Here is a 25889-nt window from a genome sequence, read left to right as displayed (position 1 = left end):
GGTTCTGTTCGCTGAGCTGGGAGTTTTTGTTGCAAACTTTTCGTCCCCTGTCTAGGTGACATCCTCAGTGCTTGGGAGCCTCCTGTGAAGCGCTTCTGTCATGTTTCAGCATCTCTCGCCCGTAGGTGTTCAAAGTTTGGGAGGAGATTTGTAGCTCGGGTGCTTGTTGTTGTGGTTCAGTTGAAACATGACAGAAGCGCTTCACAGGAGGCTCCCAAGCACTGAGGATGTCACCTAGAAAGGGGACGAAACGTTTGCAACAAAAACTCCCAGCTCAGCGAACGGAACCACAACAACGAGCACCCGAGCTACAAATCTTCTCACAAACTTTGAAGTGTGAGGAGTGTCATGTCTCACTGGGGTAATGCGCTGGAAATCTTCCTGGAGCTATCACAAAAGTTAAACATTTTATCAAAGAACATAACCCCAGGTTAAAAAGAAACCATAGGCCAGGTTTCTGTACTTAGCAAGAACAGCTGTTTGTTACAACAGCTCAACATATAACTATGAGTTGGAATTCTAATCTCCTTATAAATTCTTCTGCCTCTTACATACAGACAAAGAAAAAACATGAATGTTATGAATGGAAGAGAAAGCTGTCTGAGGAAGCATTTCAGTGGCACCGGTGTGCAGAGTTTGCTGAGATAAGAATAGAAGAGCAAAGACCAGAAGTGGGCAATTCAGTCCCCATGCTTGCTCCTCCATTCAGTGTGGTCAAGGCTGATCTCACTGATCCCTTTGCATGCTAGCCTTTTCTGTTCATTGATGCCTTTTCTCTATTTTCACTTTTCACAGCAGGCACCAGCAATTAGTACACGAATTGCAAAGCCTCTCAGTTACTCATTAATGACCGTACAAAGTTAAAAAATCACACAACACCAGGTTATAGTCCAACAGGTTTAATTGTTAGCACACTAGCTTTTGGAGCGACGCTACTTCATCAGGTGATTGTGGATAAAGGAGTGACACTCCGAAAGCTAGTGTGCCTCCAATTAAACCTGTTGGACTATAACCTGGTGTTGTGTGATTTTTAACTTTGTACACTCCAACACCAGCGTTTCCAAATCATTAATGACCGTGTCTTACAGCAAATGAAGGAAAATGAACTGGCTCTCTTCGTACTTTAAGTATTTTACTGGAGAGAAATACATACACCTTCTAGCCCTTGCAGCAGTCAAAAGTCAGTCTGCCAACATCGTTCACACCCACAAGCTGTTCAGCTAACCAGATACCTTTTGTTGGCTGAACTGTTTGGCATCTACACCTGGTCACAACTCCACAAACCGATCAGCAGTTGATTGCTGGCTGAACCACCTTTTATACACACACCCTGGTGCTGGCTCATCCACAAACAGTCTCTTTGATTGCTTGAACAAATCAACAGCGTAAACACCACTTACAATGCGTGTTGTTTATAAAAGTGCAGCAATTCCTTCCACACTCATTGGTTTTAAAACTGTTCTTGTCAAGTTTATTTCAAAAATACACATATATGGTCTTCACAGAAGGCAGGAACTGTTTAAAATCCAATACCATATAGAATTGTAGAGTCATAAAGATGTACAGCACGGAAACAGACCTTTTGGTTCAACCCATCCATGTCGACCTGTTATCCCAACCCAATCTAGTCCCACCTGCCAGCACCCGGCCCATATCCGTCCAAACCCTTCCTATTCATATACCCATCCAGATGCCTTTTAAATGTTGTAAATGTTGCCTCCATCACATCCTCTGGCAGCTCATTCCACACACGTACCACCCTTTAGCACAAACACCCAATTTCCATCTTTCCTTTCTGGGCCATTTCATTGTTCTGAAACCAATTCCTCCAATGGGACAGAACCTGGACTTTTGGTTTTGTATATTCCCCACCAAATTCCCCACCAAATTCCCCAGTCAATAAATTGGAACAAGGAACAACTTACACTCACCGCCTACTGGGGACGGGCCAACAATAGCAGAACAATAGGGAGGACAGGAAGAGAGCGATGGGACTAACTTAAAATGCAGTTGGACTAGAGCAAATACACGCCCGAGACCATGGTGCAGACCTCTGTCTAAAGATGTAAAGGTTGTTGGTGCACACTGTGTGCTCCCTTTCCAAGGGTACCCTGATGCAAACATGGCCACTGAACCTGGGAAGGTGGTCAGAAACTGTGGCCTCCAAGCCTGAAATGTTCATTCTCCTGCTCTTCGGATGCTGCCTGACCTGCAGTGCTTTTCCAGCACCACACATTTTGACTCTGACTCTCCAGCATCTTCAATCCTCACTTTCTTTCTAAGGACCTTGGCCTGAGCCAGTTTAATGGGCTCTTTTAGCCAGGAAGAACCCAGACATTTTTCTTAAATTCAACCATCACGAAATAACATAGATATGTCCCAATGTCTGCAATCTTAAATTTGCTCATCTACCATTCCCTTTCCCTTGCTCCCCTAAAATCCTGCCTCCAAATCTGAGGGTCTGGTAGCATTCCCCCAGTAAAAGTGTCCCCAATCAAAATTAAGACCACAAGACAATAAGAAATAGGAGTGGAAGTAAGGCCATTCGGTCCATCGAGTCCACTCCACCATTCAGTCACAGATGACGGGCATTTCAACGCCACTTACCCACACTCTCCTCATATCCCTTAATTCCTTGCGAGGAATTGATGTGGATTTTAGGTTCCCTGAATTAACATGACTTTGCTCAATGCTGCTGTTAGTTTGTCATACATTGGAGCTAATGGGTTATAGATTGGAGCTGATGGGAATAAATTGCAATGTTTTTTCCAAGTATAGTTATGAGCGGATGCTGTATTAATCTGCCCAAGTTTTTTTTAGTTCACAAATGCATTGGAGCAGGAGCCTAGTGTCCTTGGGGCTTAAAGTAATTAAGCCTCATCTCTGGTTCCAGGTGTTATGGAGCTATAACCTTTACAGAGCTGACTAAATATTAACTCAGCAGGTAAGTTGTGTAATGTCAATTAAAATAGTTGGATATGGACATTGCCAGATGTTTCAGATGTTTATTTCAGCAAGGAAACCATCAGAGAACTCAAATCATTCTAGTGTTTCGATTTGGTAAAAATGGGTATGTTAGACAAATCAAGGTTTGTAAAGAAGAGAAAGTTTCAACAGTGAGTCATGCTAAGCGGTCCAAAGGATGACCCCTGAAAGAAACGAAAGCAGAAATTGTTGGAGAAACTCCTTCAGAAGGGTCACTGGAATGGAAAAGTTAATGTTTGCTTTCTGATCACAGCTGCTCCCAGACCTGCTGGGTTTCACCAGCAATGTCTGCATTTCTTTGTTTCAGATCTCCAGCATCCACAGTTCTTTGTTTTGTTGAAGGATGACATCTGTTCTCTTTGCTTTGCAGGTGGAAAGGAAACGCCATATTGGGAATGACATTGTAACCATTGTATTTCAAGAAGGAGAGGAATCGTCCCCATCCTTCAAACCGTCTATGATTCGTTCTCACTTCACACGTATCCTCTTCCCTTGTGTTTTCACTCTGCCTACTTGACAGAGCCTGAAAGGCTTTACTGAAAAGACTCATGCTCCTTTTACATTTTTGTCTCCTTCATTCCAACATCCTTCCACTAAACTATGTCCTGTTTGTTATTGGAGACCTCACTTTTAAGCCTATTTTCTGAAACGCTTTGTTCGTGGTGTTATTTTATTTTGCGTTCAATTTGCATCGCGCTTTGGAATGGCTGACGATTTTCAAGTTTGGGAATTAGGTTTGTACGCTGGGTGCACAAATGACCCAGTCTCGGCAAAAACAGCAGCTCATGAATCCAAATCGGTTTCATTATAATGTACATGAACATTGTATACATGTTTCTCAACTCCAAGGTTTTAGCATAGTCTGAGGTCACACATGACATGGCCAATTGGGATGTTCCTGACTGTTTGTGTGGTTCCTCAGTTTAATCATCGCTGATAATGTCACCAAACCCACCCTTAGATTAACTCAATAGCTTTTCAATAAATCTCATTGAATCCTGGAAATATGAAGTTAATATGTATGGTGTGAAAATGCAGTAGTTGGATCTCTGCAAGAACCCCCTCACCTGCTCTGATAAATAAAGAGCATTACCCCACTCAGTTTGTAAGCCCATTACCCATTGTCCCATCTCCCATTTTAATTATATGTAGTTTCCGGATTTCTTTTTATGGGATTGAGGGATTGATGTTTAATCAGAAGCTGAAATGTTAAGATATATTTGTGTCTGTTTGAGTGGTAATGGATTGCTACCATAACCTTTGCTCTTTTTAACATGCGCTTTCCAGTATATTTCTGGTTAAAACTGCCTTTTTCAATATAACCTACATAGGATCAGCAACAGAATTATTTTAAAATTCCTTCCTGGGATATGGGCGTCACTGGCAAAGCCAGCTTTCATTGGCCTGCCTCTGTGTGGCCTGAAAAACCATCACCTCCATCTTCCAACAAGTTTCCTCCTACACTCTTCTACATTGTTTCCTGCCACATCTGACATTGTAGCCTTTACTGTGTTTCCTTGTTTCCATCCCACGATAACCTTATCCTGCAGCTGCAGCATTGAGGACCATTGCACACAGCGTGTGCAACAAATTTAATCGTGCACAGCTGTCAACTGCACTTACTGTAGACTTACCAAAACTTTTAGAGTTGGTTTTCCATTACCTTTTATGTCTCCCCTCTAATGCAGTGTGAACTCAGAGTAATACAATACAGGAAATGCACTGCAAAGTGGCAGCAGAACACAGCAGTTTAAGGAGAGAAACTGAAAGGTGAATCTGGGAAGCAGTGGTACAAATCTTCTTCTCTCGCTTGGTATAATCCAGATATTCCTGAATTCAAACGCTAATTCTCCACAACTACCTGAAGAAGGAGCAGCGCTCTGAAAGCTAGTGCTTCCAAATAGACCTGTTGGACTATAACCTGGTGCTGTGTTATTTCTAACTTTGTCTAACCCTGTCCAATAATGGCACCTCCAAATCATATCTAATTAAAGAGTAAACATAAAAAGCAATGGAATGAATGAATTAATTAGCAATCTCCCTGATGTTAAGACCATTCATTCAACATTGGTCATGGGTGACAGGGAATCATTTGTTCACAATCATAATTTGCCATTGAAGACACCAGCACTGTGTAATATCATAACACTGTTTTATTTTTAAATCATAATCCTTTTAAATGACCTCTTACCCACTTGATTCAGAACATAATTTTATTAAAAATACATAGTGCTAAGTATGTAAGTTAGCTTGCTGAGTTACATACTTATCATCAACCTGAGCTACAGATCTTCTCAAAAATTGTCAATACATAGTGCTTTTTGTATTTCGCTGTTGTGTTAATTAACTTTTGTTTTAAAGTGTCACTTAAAATAAAATTGCAAAGTTAAACACATTAAACCAAAAATATTTCTCCTGTCAATACCTTGAATTGAGAATTTAGAGTGGGGCACAGATGGTTTTATTGATAGTCAAATTATATCTGCATCAATGCAATCTGCACCAATTTAAGTGAAATAAGCTTTGAATTATTGTCTGTGATTCTTGTTGATATACCACCAATTCGCTGAAAGACCAGCAAACCAACTAGAACGATGTGTTATTGATGGTCGAAAATGTGCTTTGTTCTTTAGCCTATGCCACAGATATATTTGCCTTAGTCCGATATAACAAGCAAAACGATAGCTATCGGTAAGTCAAACTCTACCATCCTTTGTGTTTGTTATGTTCTATTTTAAGGGAACAGAAGGGAAAAGGGGTCACAACAATAATGCTGGATGTCAGGGAGGGTGCAGTATCACTTGTCATGCCTCAATGGTGGAGCTCATTGGGAACCAACCCCAGCTATTTCAGGGATTTAAAAAAATGATGGCGGTGGGGAACCTTATAGAAACATATAAAATTATGAAGCAAATAGGCAAGATAGAAACAGGGAGATTGTTTCCACTGACGAGTGAAACTACAACTGAGGGGTATGGTCTCAAAATAAGGGGGAGCAGATTTCAGACTGAGTTGAGGAGGAACTCCTTCACCCAAAGGTTGTGAATTTATGGAATTCCCTGCCCAGTGAAGCAGTTGATTCGACCTCATTGAATGTTTTTAAGGCGAGGATTGATAGATCTGTGGAAATCAATAGATTCTAGCTTCAGGTAAATAATTGTGAACAGTCAATATATGCCTTCAACTTATATAAAACCCTACAAACACATACTGAAAGACACAAGAAAAGAGTGTAATGGGTTGAGGGAAAGACTGAGAAGCAGTTCAATGATTCTTGTCTACAGGAATTTCTGAGATGATTCTTACGGCTTCAGGAGACCAGTTTCTCCAGATACTTACACTGGTTGTTTGGAGGAACAGGGTGACTGCTTCATACTTACAGGTTTAAAACTACATCTCACAGCAACTGATGAGGAGAAAGACAAGCCTTTCTTCAGGCTCAAGATGTTTCTTTAGTGCAGAGAAAAGCAAGTCTGATGGCTTCCTGACCAAGCCTTCACATGCACAGGCTGTCCAGCTACCCAAGAACCAATCGGAAAGTCAGTGGCTGGCACAAGGCTTCGTCATCGACAACTGGTCGTCACTCCACAAACCAATCATAGAGTCATTGAGATGTACAGCACGGAAACAGACCCTTCGGTCCAACCCATCCATGCTGACCAGATATCCCAACCCAATCTAGTCCCACCTGCCAGCGCCTAGCCCATATCCCGCCAAACCCTTCCTATTCATATACCCATCCAAATGCCTCTTAAATGTTGCAATTGTACCAGCCTCCACCACTTCCTCTGACAGCTCATTCCATACACGTACCACCATCTGCATGAAAAAGTTGCCATTTAGGTCCCTTTTATATCTTTACCCTCTCACCCTAAACCTATGCCCTCTAATTCTGGACTCCCCGACCCCATCTATTTACCCTATCCATGCCCCTCATAATTTTGTAAACCTCTATAAGGTCACCCCTCAGCCTCTGAAGCACCAGGGAAAATAGCCACAGCCTGTACAGCCTCTCCCTGTAGCTCAAATCTTCCAACCCTGGCAACATCCTTGTAAGTCTTTTCTGAACCCTTCCAAGTTTCACAACATCTTTCCGATAGGAAGGAGACCAGAATTGCATGCAATATTCCAACAGTGGCCTAACCAATATCTTGTACAGCCGCAACATGACCTCCCAACTCCTGTACTCAATACTCTGACCAATAAAGGAAAGCATACCAAACGCCGCCTTCACTATCCTATCTGCCTGCAACTCCACTTTCAAGGAGCTATGAACCTGCACTCCAAGGTCTCTTTGTTCAGCAACACTCCCTAGGACCTTACCATTAAGTGTATAAGTCCTGCTAAGATTTGCTTTCCCAAAATGCATTTGTTGCGTTTATCTGAATTAAACTCCAACTGCCAATTCTCAGCCCATTGGCCCATCTGGTCCAGATCCTGTTGTAATCTGAGGTAGCCCTCTTTGCTGTCCACTACACCTCCAATTTTGGTGTCATCTGCAAACTTACTAACTGTACCTCTTATGCTCGCATCCAAATCATTTATGTAAGTGACAAAAAGTAGAGGACCCAGCACCGATCCTTGTGGCACTCACAGGCCTCCAGTCTGAAAAACAACCCTCCACCACCACCCTCTGTTTTCTACCTTTGAGCCAGTTCTGTATCCAAATAGCTAGTTCTCCCTGTATTCCATGAGATCTAACCTTGTTAATCAGTCTCCCATGGGGAACCTTGTCGAACGCCTTACTGAACTCCATATAGATCACATCTACTGCTCTGCCCTCATTAATCTTCTTTATTACTTCTTCAAAAAACTCAGTCAAGTTTGTGAGACATGATTTCCCATGTACAAAGCCATGTTGACTATCCCTAATCAGTCCTTGCCTTTCCAAATACATGTACATCCTGTCCCTCAGGATTCCCTCCAACTACTTGCCCACCACCGAGATCAGGCTCACTGGTCTATAGTTCCCTGGCTTTACCACCCTTCTTAAACAGTGGCACCACGTTTGCCAACCTCTAGTCTTCCGGCACCTCACCTATGCTTATCAATGATACAAATATCTCAGCAAGAGGCCCAGCAATCACTTCTCTAGCTTCCCACAGAGTTCTCAGGTACACCTGATCAGGTCCTGGGGATTTATTCACTTTTAACCATTTCAAGACATCCAGCACTTCCTCCTCTGTAATCTGGATATTTTGCAAGATGTCACCATCTATTTCCCTACAGTCTATATCTTCCATATCTTTTTCCACAGTAAACACTGATGCAAAATATTCATTTAGTATCTCCCCCATTTTCTGCGGCTCCACACAAAGGCTGCCTTGCTGATCTTTGATGGGCCCTATTCTCTCCCTAGGAACCCTTTTGTCCTTAATATATTTGTAAAAATCCTTTGGATTCTCCTTAATTCTATTTGCCAAAGCTATCTCATGTCCCCTTTTTGCCCTCATGATTTCCCTCTTAAGTATACTCCTGCTTCCTTTATACTCTGCTAAGGATTCACTTGATCTATCCTGTCTGTACCTGACATATGCTTCCTTCTATTTCTTAACCAAACCCTCAATTTCTTTAGTTATCCAGCATTCCCTATACCTACCAGCCTTCCCTTTCACCCTGACAGGAATATACTTTCTCTGGATTCTTGTTATCTCATTTCTGAAGGCTTCCCATTTTCCAGCCGTCCCTTTACCAGCAAACATCTGCCTCTAATCAGCTTTTGAAAGTTCTTGCCTAAAACCGTCAAAATTGGCCTTTCTCCAATTTACAACTTCAACTTTTAGACCTGGTCTATCCTTTTCCATCACTTTTTTAAAACAAATATAATTATGGTCGCTGGCCCCAAAGTGCTCCCCCACTGACACCTCAGTCACCTGCCCTCCCTTATTTCTGAAGAGTAGGTCAAATTTTGGACCTTCTCTCGTAGGTACATCCACATACTGAATCAGAAAATTGTCTTGTACACATTTAAGAAGTTCCTCTCCATCTAAACCTTTAACACTATGGCAGTCCCAGTCGATGCTTGGAAAGTTAAAATGCCCTACCATCACCACCCTATTATTCTTACAGATAGCTGAGATCTCCTTACAAGTTTGTTTCTCAATTTCCCTCCTACTATTAAGGGGTCTATAATACAATCCCAATAACGTGATCATCCCTTTCTTATTTCTCAGTTCCACCCAACCCCTGGATGTATTCCCGGGAATATCCTCCCACAGCACAGCTGTAATGTTGTCCCTTACCAAAAATGCCCCTTCCCCTCCTCTCTTGCCTCCCTTTCTATCCTTCCTGCAGCATTTGTATCCTGGAACATTAAGCTGCCAGTCCTGCCCTTCCCTGAGCCATGTTTCTGTAATTGCTATGATATCCCAGTCCCATGTTCCTAACCATGCCCTGAGTTCATCTGCCTTCCCTGTTTGGCCCTTGCTTTGAAATAAATGCAGTTTAATTTATTCATCCTACCTTGTTTTTTGTCCCAGCTGCTTATTGTTGGCGGAATCTCCCTTCGTACAGGGCTACTGGCTCTTGCTCACTTTCACTAACCTCCTGCAATGCTTGAACGAACAGCACATAAATAGCACTTAGAGTGAGTGTCAGGTACCTTGCGTTTTAAAATGTACAGTTTCTGCGATCCTTGATTTTTAAAACTGTATTTTCCCTATTTCGGTCCCCAATTAAAGATACAGAAGAGTAAAAAGATGCGTTGTTTTTGATGCATGTTGAAGTAGAGCAAGTGGAATCACTAGGCAAACCAAATAGTCACCCAGAGCAGCTGAATTTGAGGGAGTAGGTTGGGATGGCCAGCAATAAACTGAATGAGATATCCAGTAAACTACATAAATAACAGGCTTCAGCAGCTTTAACGAAAAGTCTAGATTGACTGATGTGTATCCATTAACACACATATAGGCTTACAAGTTGCAGTCTTTCCCAAAATGTCATAATATATTCCTTGTTGTCTTGATGTGATAGTACTACAGATTTATGCATCAACAGGACTATTCCAAAATGACAAATCAGTAAATAATATCAAAGGGTGTAACTGAATACAACCCAATCTATCATAAGGACTATTGATTTTGTAAATGTGCACATAAAATCATCCAGTAACTGTCGCATGTTACATGGTGTGTGAGTCGTATTACACCTTATAATGAATATTTTGTCTCTGGAATATCCTGGGAAAAATATAGAACATTGAGATGAACAATCATAATATTCCCCATGTTCCTGTAAAATAAATCAAGTTATAAATGCTGAATCTTTACTCGCACGGTCATTCACAATGTTTATTTTCAAAAGTTAGCCATGGGATGTTGGGGCACAGAGGGTTGATGCACCAGGGGAAGGGTTTGTCTACACTTCCTAATAGTCCTGTTTTTAGGAGTGGGTATTATCCAGGTTCCTGGATTGGGAGGAGGCAGCCCCCTTGTACTGCTGATCACATCAGAACCACACACACGAGGCAGGAAGTAGAGGTGAAACATCTCCTTATGTATAGAAAAGGGTAGGAAAAGTCAGACCACAAAACCCACTTTGGTAATTTCCTGAACCCCACCCTCTCACTAAACACCATCACTGTATCCCAAGGAACTCTTGAGGAATTCCAAATTACAGGCAGTAGTGCTGAGAACAACCCAAGGCCTGATGCTATTTTTCACAGTCGCATCTTCTTTGTTGCGAGTTTATATACTCCACTTTACCAATCATTTCTCTTGGCTGCTGCATTGCATCCCAGAAAGAAATTGAAAATCCTGCAAGGTGAAGTCCTGATAGCATCTTGCTGATCACCTTGACATTCTCAGAAAGCTTAACGATAGTGAGCAAAGAAATGGCAGATGGAATACAATGTGGGAAGGTGTGAGGTCATGCACATTGGTAGAAAGAATAGAGATGATTTTACAACCAGGTAAAGGCTTCAGAAATCTGAAGCACAAAGAGACTTGGGAGTCCTACTTCATGATTCTCTTCAGGTTAACATGCAGATTCAGTTGGCAGTTAGGAAGGCAATAGGTAAGCATTCATTTCAAGAGGTTCAAATAGAAGTGCAGGGATATACAGCTGAGGTTGTATAAGGCTCTGGTCAGACTGCATTTAGAATATTGCGAGCAGTTTTGAGACCCATACCTAAGGAAGGATGTGCTGGCATTGGAGAGTGGTCCAGAGGAAGTCTACAAGAATGATCCTGAGGATGAAGGGCATATCATATAAGGAGCAGTTGAGAGCTCTGGGTCTGTACTCAATGGAGTATAGAAGGGTGAGTGGGGATAGCATTGAAACTTACAAGATATCACAGTACGTTAATGTTATGTGAGTTCTGAAGAAGGGTCACTGCACCCAAAATGTTAACTTTGATTTCTCTCCACAGACCTGCTGAGATTTTCCAACAATTTCTGTTTTTATTTTTGTTTATCATTTCCAGCATCAGCGGTTATTTTTATATCACATTTTGTTAATTTCTTTAAAAGCAGTGGGAACTCCATTGTATACAAGTACTGTCAGCTGGTTACATTAGAGTACAGAAAAAGAAATGGAAAATTACAGAAGCCAGGATAGAGTAGACATGGAGTAGAGGTTCCACTAGTTGGAGAGACTGGGAACTGAGGGCACAGCCTCAGAGTGATACAATGACATTTTGGAATGGAGATGAGGAGGAATTTCTTCAGCCAGAGAGTGGTGAACCTATGGAACTCACAGAAGGCTGTGAACACGAAGTCACTGAGTGTATTTAAGACAGCAACAGATAGGTTCTTGATTAATATGGGGATCAAGGATTAAGGGGAGAAGGAAGGGTTATGGAGAGGAGGCAGGAGAATGGGGTTGAAAAATACATCAGTCATGATTGAATGGTGGAGCAGACTCAGTGGGCCTAATTCTACTCATATATCTTATGGTCTCATGATCAGTTGTTAAGTGTGATGTACTTGTCATTTTTTAACTTCATGCATTCATACTTCAGTTGATAACTCCATATCAAACGTTGACATCCTACACCCAGTGAGATTTCTCTGTCCACCAGTGTGAAGATTGGATTGATTGATAATCAACATATTGGTTTTTCTTTTGTGATTAGTCCTGTAACTCCGAACTATTTATTATGTGTTGCAGTTGGCAGTCAAAACTATTTGATTTGTTTTACCATAAAAAGAGGAAAATATTTAATGATATGAAAATGTAACATTGTCGAGCTAAATTTTAAGGCACGAGCATAACAATGAGTTCCATCTTAATTCTAACAACATTTACTGATTTCGGTTTCTCTACAGACTTAAGATATTTTCTGAAGAAAGTGTCCCACTGTTTGGACCTCCTCTCCCTTCTCCGCCAGTGTTTACAGATCATCATGAGTTCAGGGACTTTGTTTTAGTTAAATGTAAGTCTGCTGCTGCTGCTGCTTATGCTCAGAGTGCCAGTGTATGATCTGTGCTGAAACCGTTATGAGGTGGATGGTGGGGGGGGGGTGGGAATGATTAGAAATACAAATTAATTTTAGTGGTTGAAAAGCCTAAGGCAATTAGAGCCAAGCTATGACACAGGATGACCTTCCTATCATTGGGCTTTGGTCATGCTTGGTTGTTCCTGGGTGTACTTGCCACCCTAGCTTGCTTGATCTCATATAAACCATAATATCTCTGATGATGAAGATCTTTCTCAATCCACTCCTCTTACACAAACCCGGGTTTTCATTACTTACCTGCTCACCTGGATGTCAGCTTGATTGCCCATAGTTTACCTTTTCCAATTTAAAGACCACGAAATCCCAGAAAAACCTCCTGAAAGAAAGGCACATAACTGTACCTGCTCGAGTTCTGGTTTGTTTCATTTGGAAGTGAGGTAGGGAATGATATCACACGGATCAGGATTGCTTCAAAGATTTCTCACTTTAAAAACTAATGAATATGCAAAGAAGATTTGGGAAGGACAGCTTTGAAGGAATGAGTTTGTTTGATTCCTCATGTGGAATATGCAGTAGAATAGGAAATAAATATGCTAATGATGATGATTTAAATTATGAAGATTATCTGACAGAAGGGAGGCAGAAACACGTTGTTGAGACTTGAAGAGGAGCAGGAGAAACTGCTCTGGTCGGTGCAATGTCGATCTTAGTGCAATGAAAGTGCTTACAGTGTCACAGAGAACCTTAGTCTAAGGACAGACTAGGGATGAGAGAGACTCTGGGTAGCTGCAGCCTCTCACTGCAAGTGTAGACACTCAATGTCTTGGAGAAGCAGGAATGGACAGATTCCATGAAGGCTCAATCAGCGGGCAAGAGTCATGACAAAAGCATGATTCATGGATTTAGCTGGAAGACTTAGACACCATGGAGTGTGCAAGACATGGTAACAGTGAAGTCTCTAAGACCTGGTTACTGTGGAGCCTTCAAGGCATGGTCACTGTCGAGTCTGCAAGACCTGGTTACTGAGGAGTCTGCAGAACTGGTTACCATGGAGTCTGGTAACTGCAGAGATCTCTCAAAACAGAAGAGGTTAGGGCCACATTTCTAAACTGAGGAAACATGTCTTCTTCTGCTCAGAGTCTCTATTCAAACAGACTTCTTGATTTGAATAACTAGGGCACAGGGTGACGTGTTTTATGATATTTTCAATTTGAGAAAGCTTGTTTAAACTTGTCCATTTCACTAGCACTTTGTATGATGCACCTTGAAGAAGCAATTCTGTGTTAAAGGTGCTACGTAAATACACGTTGTGGTTCTCAGTGATTGGTGTGTAAGTTAGAGACTGACTGTTCGGACATCGTTTCATTTCTTATGGTAGCTCCTCAGCATATGTTACCAATATTGTAATTGGTTCAGGGGGCATGTGGTTTTGGAATTGTTCATGCCATAATTCAGTGGAATCCCATTTATATTTTCGCCCTATATCGAGTGACGCCAGGTTAAAATGGACAAGGTGAATCACAGAATGTGAATCGCTTTAAAGGTAGCAGGAAACCCAATTTCAATAAAAGTACTGTTATCAGGTTACCTCAGACTGCAGGATAAAAATGGAAAATTATAAACATAACTTTGTAATACAATGACTGATTGAAGAAGTCGAGTTCACCTTATAGGTATTTCCCCTCAGCATGTAGACTGTTGATTGACATGGGCAGTACACTCGAATCAAGATGCAGGTTTCTTCTTCTTCCGTGGCTGTCTTTTGTTCAGAGCTAAACAGAAGTAAAGTTGTGGACATTTTGAAGAGGTCAGTTCACTTGGTTTAGTTTAGTTTCTTCACCACAATAAGCAAAGTCCCTAACTTCCACCCACAGCATGAGAGCATTTATTCAAAATGTTTCTACCAAGGTACACCTGCAGGCCAGGGATAATAAATATACTTGTGGAACAACGCAAGATATGCAGATAAAAGTAATTAACAGCACAATGGTTAGAGCAGGAGGTCCCAAGCCAGTTGAAAGCACCCATTTCAGTGTTCAATCTTCCTTTCTGCTTGGGATCCTTTTTTAAATTCACTCATAGAATGAGGGTATCACTGGCTAGAACAGCATCTATTGCACATCCCTAATGGCCCAGAGGGCATGTAGGCCAGACCAGATAAGGATGACAGTTTCCTTCCCTAAAGCACATGAGTGAACCAGATGAGCTTTGCCCCAACAGTGAATTAATGGTCATCATTAGATTCTTAATTTAAATTCCACCCTCTGCTGTGATGGGATTCAAGCGTTGGTCCCCAGAATGTTACCTGTGTCACAGGATTAACAGGCCAGTGATAATACCTCTAGGCCATCACCTCCCCATTGTTACCAGGTGCTAGTGCTTTCCACCACAATCATCAAACTATTTCAGGCTGAGCATACTTGTGCTTAACAAAGTTAAAAATCACACACACCAGGTTATAGTCCAACAGGTTTAATTGGAAGCACACTGGCTTTCGGAGCTAGCATGCTTCCCATTAAACCTGTTGGACTATAACCTGATGTTGTGTGATTTTTAACTTTGTAAACCCCAGTCCAACGCCGGCATCTCCAAATCATGTGCTTAACAGTACTCACAGGCAGAATCAGTTCCATGCCTTCATTTTATTAGTGAAGGGACTTTGCTACTTGTAATTTCCTCCGCTGTATTGATGTAAGTTTCAAATCATTGTCGAGTGATTTTAACATTAAGATTGATTCTGCTCTATAATTACGGTATTTCCACAAGTAAAATACAGCTTATTATGAGAGAAATTTGAACCATTACACTATTCCTTATTTTGCTTAGTTTACATTTTTGTGGCATCTTCCAGATTGAATCATCCATTCATATATTCAAAAAAACATGACATCATGTTTCCTACATATTGTTAGCTCACCTTAGGAACTTATTCTCAAATACAGGTGGCATAAATAGGGTATAAAATGCTGTAATAGTGTCATACAGCATGAAAACAGACCCTTCGATCCACTGGTCCATGCTGACCATAGTCCTAAACTAAACTACTCCCACCAGCCTGTGTTTGGCCCATATGCCTCCAAATATTTCCTATTCATGTACTTATCCAAATATCTTTTAAATATTGTAACTGTACCCACATCCACCACTTCCTCTGGAAGTTCATTCCAAACACAAGCCACTCTTTTTGTAAAAAACGTTGCCCTTCGTGTGATTTTTTTTTTGCCTTTCAAAGCTTCCTTCAGAAAAGCTGCTTTTTGAAGTTTACACGGAACTCAGGCCATTTCATGGCTGAAAGAGAATGCAGGTCCATCAAGTGATGTTTAATGGCTGAGAGTCATAGAGATGTACAGCATGGAAACAGACACTTCAGTCTGACTCGTCCATGCCATTATCCAAAATTAATCTCGCTGTATTTGCCAGCATTTGGTCCGTATCCCTCTATTCATGTACCAGTTGACTTTTAAATGCTGTAGTTGTGCCAGCCTCCACCACTTCCTTTGGCAGCTCATTCCGTACTTGCACCACCCTCTGCATGAAAACGTTGCCCCTTAGGTTCCATTCAACTCTTTCCCCTCTCACCCTAAACCTATGCCCTCTAGTTTTGGACACCCCAACCCTAGGAAAAAGACCTTGGCTATTCACCCTATCCGTGCCCCTCATGATTTTATAAACTTCTAGAAGGTCACCCCTCAACCTTCACGTTGTAGAGAACATAGCCCACAGCTAATGTGCCTCTTCCCTATGGATCAGAGTGGTGCTGGAAAAGCACAGCAGTTCAGGCAGCATCCGAGGAGTAGTGAAATTGACGTTTCGGGCAAAAGCCCTTCGTAGCTCAAACCCTCCAATCCCGGCAACATCATTGTAAATCTTTTCTGCACCCTTTCAAGTTTAACACTACATCTCCTGTAACAGGGAGATTCAGCCAACTACCTTTTCAGTTATTCCACAGTACAGGATTTCTTCAAGGTACCTGTCCAATTTTACCCTGGAATTTCACATTGCCATCTCCTACAGCCTCCTAGGGGAAATGTTTCCAAAACCTGACGACATTTGCATTTCCTTTCCCTCAGCCCACACTCTGATTCTGTCTGGCTCTCCTGCCTTGTACCAAGTCAGATAGCTGGATCTGATCTTTATACACCATATTCATTTGAAAACCTGAATCATATTCCCCACCAGTTTTTTCAGCTGTTGCAGTTTTTGGACTATTTTCTCCAGCTCCTTTATCATTTAAATGTTTTCTTCCACAACTCCGATCAGTTCTGATATGTCAGTAGTTGCTCATAAATCTTGCAATCCTTTCCTGTTCTATATCATTACATTGCATTCATCTACAGTCAATTGCTTATTATCTGTCCACCTCTTGAAGTATGAGAGAGATGCTCTGTTTCCATGTTAACCATGTTTGAAAGCATCAGCAATGACCCTGGATCACTTCTGACAAGGCTAAAGAGTAGCAGTCTCCTGATACTGAGCCCAAAAGGTCTCATCACACCAAAGCATCTCAAGAACTTCCCATTCATGCCAAAACCCACCGTATCCAATCACTTCAGCCATAATTTCATCAATCTCAGTGCTCTCCAGCTAATACCTTGTTCACCCATTTTCAAATCATAGTTCCTATGAAGTGTATATTAAATGTTAAATTAAATCCATGTGTAATACACCAATCAAATCCATGTGTATCACTGCATTCTTGTCCTTAGCAGCATCTTTTGTTATTCCATCAAAAATATGTGCATTGGTGTGACGTCAAATTTGTCTTGACTTTACTAACCAATTAATATCTCCCTAAGAATTCCACTGTCTTCTATTTGATACCTTACATATAGAGGTAGATGGATTCTCTCATTACCTCAACAGATCTGTGTTTATCAAAAAAAGTATTGTTTGACAGTTTTGTTTAATGGCTCCTGATGTTTGACTAACTCTAGATTTAGACATTTGTGTTGGAGATATAGCACGGGAAAAGGCCATTTGGCCACACTGGTCCATGGTGGTATGGATGTTTCACTTCAGCTTCCCATTCCTCATGTACCTCTCATCAACCTAATATTCTTTTTCTGCTTGCATTTCCCACCTTAAACTTCGTTGAGATGCTATATGGCATTGTTTTAGTCCTCCTTCACCTCAATGCTTGTCATTTGCCTTAATTTCCCTTGGGTTTCTAAATGCGCAGAATTGACTTAGAGTCATAGAGATGTACAGCATGAAAACAGACTCTTCGGTCCAACCCATCAATGCTAGCCAGATATCCCACCCCAATCTAGTCCCACCTGCCAGCACCCGGCCCATATCCCTTCAAACTCTTCCTATTCATATACCCATCCAGATGCCTTTTAAATGTTGCAATTTTACTAGCCTCCACCACTTCCTCCGGCAGCCCATTCCACACACGCACCACCCTCTGCATGAAAACGTTGCCCCTTAGATCCCTTTTATATCTTTCCCCCCTCACCCTAAACCTATGCCCTCTAGTTCTGGACTCCCCTACCCCAGGGAAAAGACCTTGTCTATTTATCCTATCCATGCCCCTCATGATTTTATAAATTTCTATGAGGTCACCCCTCAGCCTCCGACACTCCAGGAAAAACAGCCCCAGCCTATTCAGCCTCTCCCTGTAGCTCAAATCCTCCAATCCTGGCAACGTCCTTGTCAATCTTTTCTGAAACCTTTCACAACATCCTTCTGATTAGGAGGGAGGCCAGCATTGCATGCAATATTCCAAAAGTGGTCTAACTGAATTTCCCATACAATAAGCTTTTCCTTATATTGATTAACTATCCTCTTGTGTGGGGTATGAGAAGGGTCCTTGTTTTATCCTGGACAGCTTTCATCACCTTCACTCTAAAAAGTGTTGGTTTTGGCCATCCAGTATTCTGCCTGTGGCTCTGAAGAGATGAACATTCTCCCGTCTCTCCACCCAACTATCTTTTCTTCTCCTTTTTAGTTTTTTACCCTGAACCATATGACCCCATGATGACTCATCCAGCTGATGTCCACTTTGGCTGCCGGTGTGTTGTTCCCTTCTATGGCCACCATGAGGCCAAGTATAGCCTTGTCATTAGACTGCTCCTGTTCACAATACTTCACCCAGGATGGACTGACTCTTTCCGCTCCTGAGCACTACCTGAGCTCCATTCAGCCTCGAGGTATTTAATGCCCCATTGTTAGTGCCATTGCTGCTTTCCTCACTTAGAAACAGCTGGGATTAAGCATACATCTCAATATATTTAAGAGCCATTTTTCTAGGAGAGCACATGTGAAATTATTGCCCAGAAATTCTTGCCTTTGTCTTATAGCAACAGACATGGTCGAGACGGGGTTCCTCCAATGGGATCATTGTACCATGGAGAAATTTCTAGCCAGACGTGTTGTAACTTTAAATGATAAATCAGCTTTCTGTTTGAGGCAGTTGGATTCATTGCATTTTTGCTTGGCTTTAATGTGTCGTTTTCAGTAATAAATGGAGAGAAAGCAACCCTGGAAACCCCAACGTTTGCCCAAAAACGTCAGCGTACTTTGGATATGTTAATACGGTCTCTGTATCAAGATCTCATACCAGACTTGCATAAGGTACAGTGGTTGTTGGTGCATCTTTACTGGCTGCATGTCACAAAATTAATGTATTTTGCATTGATTCCTTACTACTGGCAGAAGACTCTCTTCTGCCAAGTGACGTAAACCATTTGCAAGGTTTGAAAATCCAATTAACCAAGAACATATTTACTTTGATTTATGCCCAGAAATGGATTATGTTCATGCAACTGATTTCTTTCAAAAATATTGAAAGAATATTTGCTGAACTTCAGTATTAACTAATTGTGATCAGTTATTAGTATAGGCAATAATTTGCTGAAAAATATATCTATGGAGAGTTTTCATTTCTTCAAATTTTCCTCTTTACCATTAAAATTATGGCAGATATCTGTACAATACATACAGTGAGTGTAAAATGACAACTTGACAAACCAGATGTGTTACCGCACATGTTCAATGCGGCTGTTGACTTGATAATCAGATTTGGTCACTAATTAATTTGGCAAAATGAACACAGAAGGCTGTGGAGGCCACTTCACTGAGTATATTCAAGAAAGAGATGGATATGTTTTCAGATTTTGAAGGCATCGAGGGAGATGTGGAGAAAGCAGGAGTTAGAGAATCAGCCATAATCAACTTGAATGGCAAAGCAGACTCAAAGGCCTCAAAGGCTTCTTCATGCTCCTCGTTTCTCTGTTTCTAGAAAGTTTTCTCCGAACAATTGAAATTCTCAATAGAATTTTGACTAGAAATTCTTATCTGAAAATAAATAAAGTATCAACTTTACATTTTAGCATAAGTTAAGGGGTGGTCCAAGGTGCCGAGTCATAGAATGACCCATTTATAACTGATGGATGTATATTAGCATCCTATCACATTGTTAATACAGCACGAGTTGCATTACCCCAAAGATAGTCTCATATAGAGTAAAGTCCTTTGTACATGTATTAGTCCAGAAATTATAAGTGATTTTAAATCAGAATCAGAAAATAGAATTAATATTGTAAATCTGTAGCTTCTGACTCACTGCTGTTCAACAGATGACTTATCATTGTTGTCCAGTATATTGTGAGGAACCTGCAGTTCCAATGGTCCAAGTTTTTGGAAGAGAATTCCTATCAACAAAGAGTAGGCATACCAGTGACTATAGAAGACACTACAACCCCAAGTTAAGTCTACAGCAAAGGAGTTTGAGTTGTATTTGCATGCATTGCAATCTGTTTGAAAAAATATTTAGTTTTAAATATATGAATACTTTTAATAGGTTGAAGTTGAAAAATTTAGAATATATTAAAAAGTTGATTTTCTAACAATATGTAATATTATTCAATTGCAATAATTAATAATGTCATATATTGCTGTTGTTTAGATGATTCGTTGTTATGAATTTGTTTTTATCATAAGTTAAGAATACATTCGCTTCCTGGTTTAGCTATAACTTTGTTTCTGATGTGTGCATAATGCAGTGAACCACTCTTCTATGTCACATTTCTCCCTTTAGGAAATGAATGAAATCCAACTAGGCTGGATAACAGTGAGATAATTTATCTTTTCCTTTTGCATCCGAATGCATCAGTGTTACTTGTAAACTAAGACTGGCAATTTTAATGTATTCTAACAGCATCCGAAGTAATGCTAGCCAAACAAATATTAATCCTTTGAGACCAAATTTACTGAGTATGAGTTTTCAAATTGTGCACACTTCCACCGACATATTTGAAACTTGAACGGGATGGAATCACCAGAAAATTTCTATTCACATTCCTCTTCAAACTGAGCATCTAAATTAGGAAAACTTTAAAGCTTAGACTGCTGATGCAAAACAAAAACTGTCCTCAAAGGTTTAATATTGCTTTGTCCATGTTAATAATGTTCATTGTTCCATCTAACTGCATCTGCCACTTTAACATGGTTTTTGAAAGTGATTAATTGTGTGCCATCATCCTGTCTCTAACTGGAAGAAAAATTGCATTTATAAGATTAAACCTAGCCAAGCCACTATTGATCATTGTCATGAGTGGAATCGGTGCTCATTGGATAAAGGAGAAAGAATTGAGCCAACAGGTAGTTGAAGTGAAATCCATGACCAAAGTGTGAAGGTGCATCAATATGTTTCACAGTCACATTGTAAATCTTTGCCAGAGCAATAAAGAATCACAGGCAGCTGATGGACCCATGAGTAGATGTGCTTGTCAGTGCACCAACAGTTCTTCCCCGCTACCCTCTACAGATATCCTGCCTTCCTATTTTTTCTTTATTCACTCACAGGATGAGGGTATTGCTGGCTAAGCCAGTATTTGTTGTCCATCTGTAATTGCCCAGAGTGTGGCCAAGCATCAGCCCCGTTGCTGTGGGTCTGGAGTCACATGTTGTCCAGACCAGGTAAGGATGGCAGGTTCCTTCTCCGAAGGGCATTATTGAGCTAGATGGGTTCTTCTAATGATCAACAGTGGATTTATGGTCAGCATTAGACTCGTAATTCCAGATCATGATTGAACTCAAATTCCACCATCTGCCATGTGGGATTCAAACTAAGCTTCTTCAAGCATTCATTGGATTAACAGTCCAAGCGATAATGTCACTAGCCTGTTTTGGCCCTTTTGGTGAGTTAATGTCATACAATTCATTGCGACTACAAATAATTTAATATCTCCATTGCTGCAAATGATTAGCCTAACCTGGACTGTCTCTGCCTCAGTTTATGCTAGCTATGTTAAATACAAACACAGAAGTTGACCTCCACAGGGTCAATCTCTGTCTTACAAGATGGAAAGCTGCCACCATTACATTAAACAAAAGGAGTGACCAAATTCTTACCTTGTTTGCTACTGCAGACATTCTTGATCTGTGCTGTGAATCTAGGGTCAAATGTTATCCAGTTGTACAGGTTTGATTCTAGGTTAAGGGGACAACTATTAAAGACTGATGCCAATGATGCACTAATAAATGAGTTAACAATAGTTAGCATTCCATGGTGATGCTATGGCAACCCGGTGAAAGCCAAATTGTTACAGAAATTAGCATAGCAAGAAATTATGAGTGATTTTAAATCAGAATCAGAATTAGAAATAATATTGTAAATCTGTAGCAGCACATCCGATAACAAAGTTATTTTATACCAGTAAGAGATAAACATGGAGAAATATGATACTGTATCATCGAAGCTAAGTTCAGAAACATCATTCCAGATCAGAAATCTTTCATCTTTGCACTGTTACCTAAAAATTTTAAATGTGTCTGGCTTATTATTACTCATAATGTACTAGCAACATGTCAGTGAATATTGAATAAGATTCCGTCCATGGGACACTGTAAAATTATAAACTGCATTGTTCAATCACAATCAGTTGTTTGCCTTTCTCATTTGGTGGGAGATGGGAATCAAACAAGGTTTCTAAAACTGTGACATTAAACAATTTATCTTCTTCGTCAGTGTATTTTGATTAACATTTTGATTGTGAAACAAAGTTAATTTTTCACTGGACACCAAAATCCATAGCATTCAATGCTCATGGATTGTACTGGGAAGATAATGATGGGAGATAATGATTTTGAAATGTGTTTGCTGCTTCCATAACCGCTTCAAGTCTGTTTTCTTTAATTTTTACTGTTTTTGGGCAGTTTGGGGTTGGTGGTAGTTGTGGTGGGGGTGGGGTGGGGATATGGGTTTGCATGTGTATTTGTGCATCAGGCATCCTCTGTGTGATAATTGGATCATGACAGAGTGGATTGTCCATGGCATGTTGAAGAAAGTGATTGTTGGCGTGAAAGGCCATTTTTCAACTGGACTTTCTTACGGCTCATTTTCTGGTATTGGAGTAAAATAATAATATCCCTCAGAGTCCTGCTGCCACAGTGTATCCGAGATTAACTTTCCCTGTGGGGTGTTAAGAATATGACAGTTTCTCAGTGCTGGAGCCAATGGTGGGGGTTTGTGGGTGGGGGTCTCTATTTTCTCAATATGCTTAATAGTAGAGTCGTATAGATGTACAGCACGGAAACAGACCCTTTAGTGCAACTCATCCATGCCGACCAGATGTCTCAAATTAATTTAGTCTCATTTGCCAGCACTTGGCCCATATCAGTGGGGACATTGTTCAAATTGTGTTGGGAGGAGCATCAAGAAGGCTTGAGATAGTCCCCATCAATCTGACATTGGCACTGGGTGGCATTGCACCATGTTAGACACTGTATGAACTGAAATCATATACTTTCCAAAAGCCCATTATTGCCAGTCCCTTAGAAATTCACTGGGACTGATTTCCCTGGTTTATTTCTCTAGGGTCCTGTTGAAGGTATCTGAATTAGCCATCCTCACTGCATTAGTTTCTGCAGGCAGTTTGTCTGGGGAAGCAACAGAGGTCCCCACTCTCACCTGAACTCCAAACACATTCTTCACTTTTCACCTTCCAGAAGGGCCCACAGAATAGGGTTTTTACTTTCAGCTCATGGGATGTGGTTGTTGCTGGCTAGACAATGTGAGACAACCATATTTCTGAGGGGTATGGAGTCACATGTAGGGCAGACCAGCTAAGGTTGGCATATTTTCTTCCCTAAAGGGTATTAAGGAACTTGATGATTTTTTTCCGACAATCAAAGTGGTTACATGGCCACCATTAGATTAACTAGATTAGTTCAAACTTGGACAGCTTAGATGGGTTGGTCTTGCTAAATTGCCCATCTTGTTCAAGGATGTGCAGGCTAGGTGGATTAGCCCTGGAAAATGCAGGGTTGCAGGGATAGGGTGGGGGGAATGGGCCTGAGTGGGATGGTCTTCAGAGGGTCGTGGTGGACTGAACGGGCAAAATGGCCTGCATCCACACTGTAGGGATTCTATGATTCTGTGAACTTGTTATGCAAGACGTTCCTTTAAAAATTGAATTCATCTTTCACTACCTGCCATGGTGTATTCGAATCTATGCCCACTGATCATTCACAGAGGGTTAGCATTAGGGTTAAGGTTAGGGTTAGGGCTAGGGCTAGGGCTAGGGTTAGGGTTAAGGTTAGCCAAGGGGTCTGGATTACTAGCCCAGTAGCATACCCTCTACTCTGTTGCCTCTCCATAAGCAGGAACTCTGACTGAAGAAAGGCTTATGCCCGAAACGTCGATTCCCCTGCTCCTCGGATGCTGCCTGGCCTGCTGTGTTTTTCCAGCACCACATTTTTCAACTCTGGTCTCCAGCATCTGCAGTCCTCACTTTCTCCTGATTCTTCATCCCTCTGCCTTGACCACTCTCCCATGGCTACTTAATCTTTGTTCTATAACCAACATAGGAGGCATTAGGTGCAACTTTAATGAATGGAAGTAGCAGTTGTTGTTGTTTTGCCCTTCCAGCTCCTTCTGTCCTTTACTTCAGAAATATGTCTTGCTTTTTTTTGTGTTACACTCCAACTGTCTTGTGGTCCGATGCTATGATTCCTAGCTTTGCAAGGTGGGTGGTTGACATATTTAATTTATCAGCATCTACTTGTGTCTTATCTCTGATGGCTCCACACTGAGTCCTGATTATTCCTCCCATGTTCTTGGCCACATTGATTTGACCTTGAGTGGAAAACTGGCATCTCCTTTGTTAACTCTTCCTTTGTTTCCTCTGGACAAGCAGAAACTCCCTGGAGTAAATATTGGGAAGATTGACATTGTAATGATCTTCAATCATTGACACCAATATTAAAATCAGTGTTTACAAAGACAGAACATATTAGAAATGTTATTGTCTAGCTGGAGGGCTTTATTACTGTTCACAATAGGACAGTGTTGGAAAGGAAGAATATTACTACACAGTCCTTGTGTTCTGTTTGGTCTTTTATCTTCTATAGATGACTACTTAACCAGAAAATAGATTTTTGCTCATGCAAACATATCTTTGCTTTCTGATTGGTTTAAAGTTCAGTGGTTTCATATACTGTTGGTTATGATGCAATGATAAAGTAAGTTCATCCTCTTTCAACCTTAGGCTGTCAGTTATAAAGACTTACCAGGGCTAATTCCCTCTGCCTCTATGCAGCAAGGTAATTTTATCCAGTCTTTTTTGCAGGAATACCCTGCTAGATAGTTTCACTAAAACATAAATTACCCGTATATAAAATAATTTGCCACTTTTAGATGGGTTGTTAAACTGCAATAACAGTCATTCAGATGTACAGCGCAGAAACACCCTTCGATCCAACTTGTTCATGCTGACCAGATATCCTAACTTAATCTAGTCCCATTTGCCAGCACTTGGCCCATACCCCTCTAAACCATTCCTATTCATATACAAATCCAGATGCCTTTTAAATGTACCAGCCTTCACCACTTCCACTGGCAGCTCATTCCATACCGCACCACTCTCAGTGTGAAAACATTATCCCCTAAGGTCTCTTTTAAATGTTTCCCCTCTCACTCTAAACCTATGTCCTCTAGTTCTGGACTCCCCAGTGGAAAGACCTTGTCTATTTGCCCTTTCCATGTCCCTCATGATTTTATAAAACTCCATTAGGTCACCCCTCAGCCTCCGACGCTCCAAGGAAAACAGCCCCAGCCTATTCAGCCTCTCCCGAGAGCTCAAATCCTCCAACCTTGGCAACATCTTTGTAAATCTTTTCTGATCCATTTCAAGTTTCACAACATCTTTCCGATCAGAAGGAGACCAGAATTGCATGCAATATTCCAACAGTGGCCCAACCAATGTCCTGTACGGCCGCAACATGACCTCCCAACTGTTGTACTCAATACTCTGACCAATAAAGGAAAACATACCAAATGCTGCCTTCATTGTTCTATCTACCTGAGACCCTACTTTCAGGGAGCAATGAGCCTGTACTCCAACGTCTCTTTGTTCAGTAAGTCATTTATGGACTGGTCACAAAGAGCCAGGAAATTGTAATAAGGATTAATTTTCACAGCTTCACGTTGTGAGAAAGGCAAACTGAAAGAGGGAAGCTTGTTGACAGAGACGTGTAGGGGATTTCATTTGTAATAATTCTG

At 41.0% G+C, this 25889-nt stretch overlaps 1 protein-coding gene across 5 annotated transcripts in view; it reads left to right on the top strand.

Moving 5' to 3' along the window:
* garnl3 (GTPase activating Rap/RanGAP domain like 3) overlaps positions 1-25889 on the top strand; it is a 444876-nt gene that overhangs the window by 317714 nt on the left and 101273 nt on the right. For 3 of the 5 annotated variants that reach the window (XM_060841087.1, XM_060841089.1, XM_060841086.1), the window contains exons 12-16: positions 3356-3464; positions 5631-5676; positions 12252-12358; positions 18843-18958; positions 20424-20456. In XM_060841087.1, the coding sequence (XP_060697070.1) occupies positions 3356-3464; positions 5631-5676; positions 12252-12358; positions 18843-18958; positions 20424-20456 (411 nt within the window). The remainder of the gene's footprint in view (positions 1-3355; positions 3465-5630; positions 5677-12251; positions 12359-18842; positions 18959-20423; positions 20457-25889) is intronic. The other 2 variants (XM_060841090.1, XM_060841088.1) reach the window with 1 other exon arrangement.

This window comes from Hemiscyllium ocellatum, chromosome 21 (assembly GCF_020745735.1).
Source record: "Hemiscyllium ocellatum isolate sHemOce1 chromosome 21, sHemOce1.pat.X.cur, whole genome shotgun sequence".
Classification (NCBI taxonomy): domain Eukaryota; kingdom Metazoa; phylum Chordata; class Chondrichthyes; order Orectolobiformes; family Hemiscylliidae; genus Hemiscyllium; species Hemiscyllium ocellatum.
This window is presented reverse-complemented; position numbering and strand designations above follow the sequence as displayed.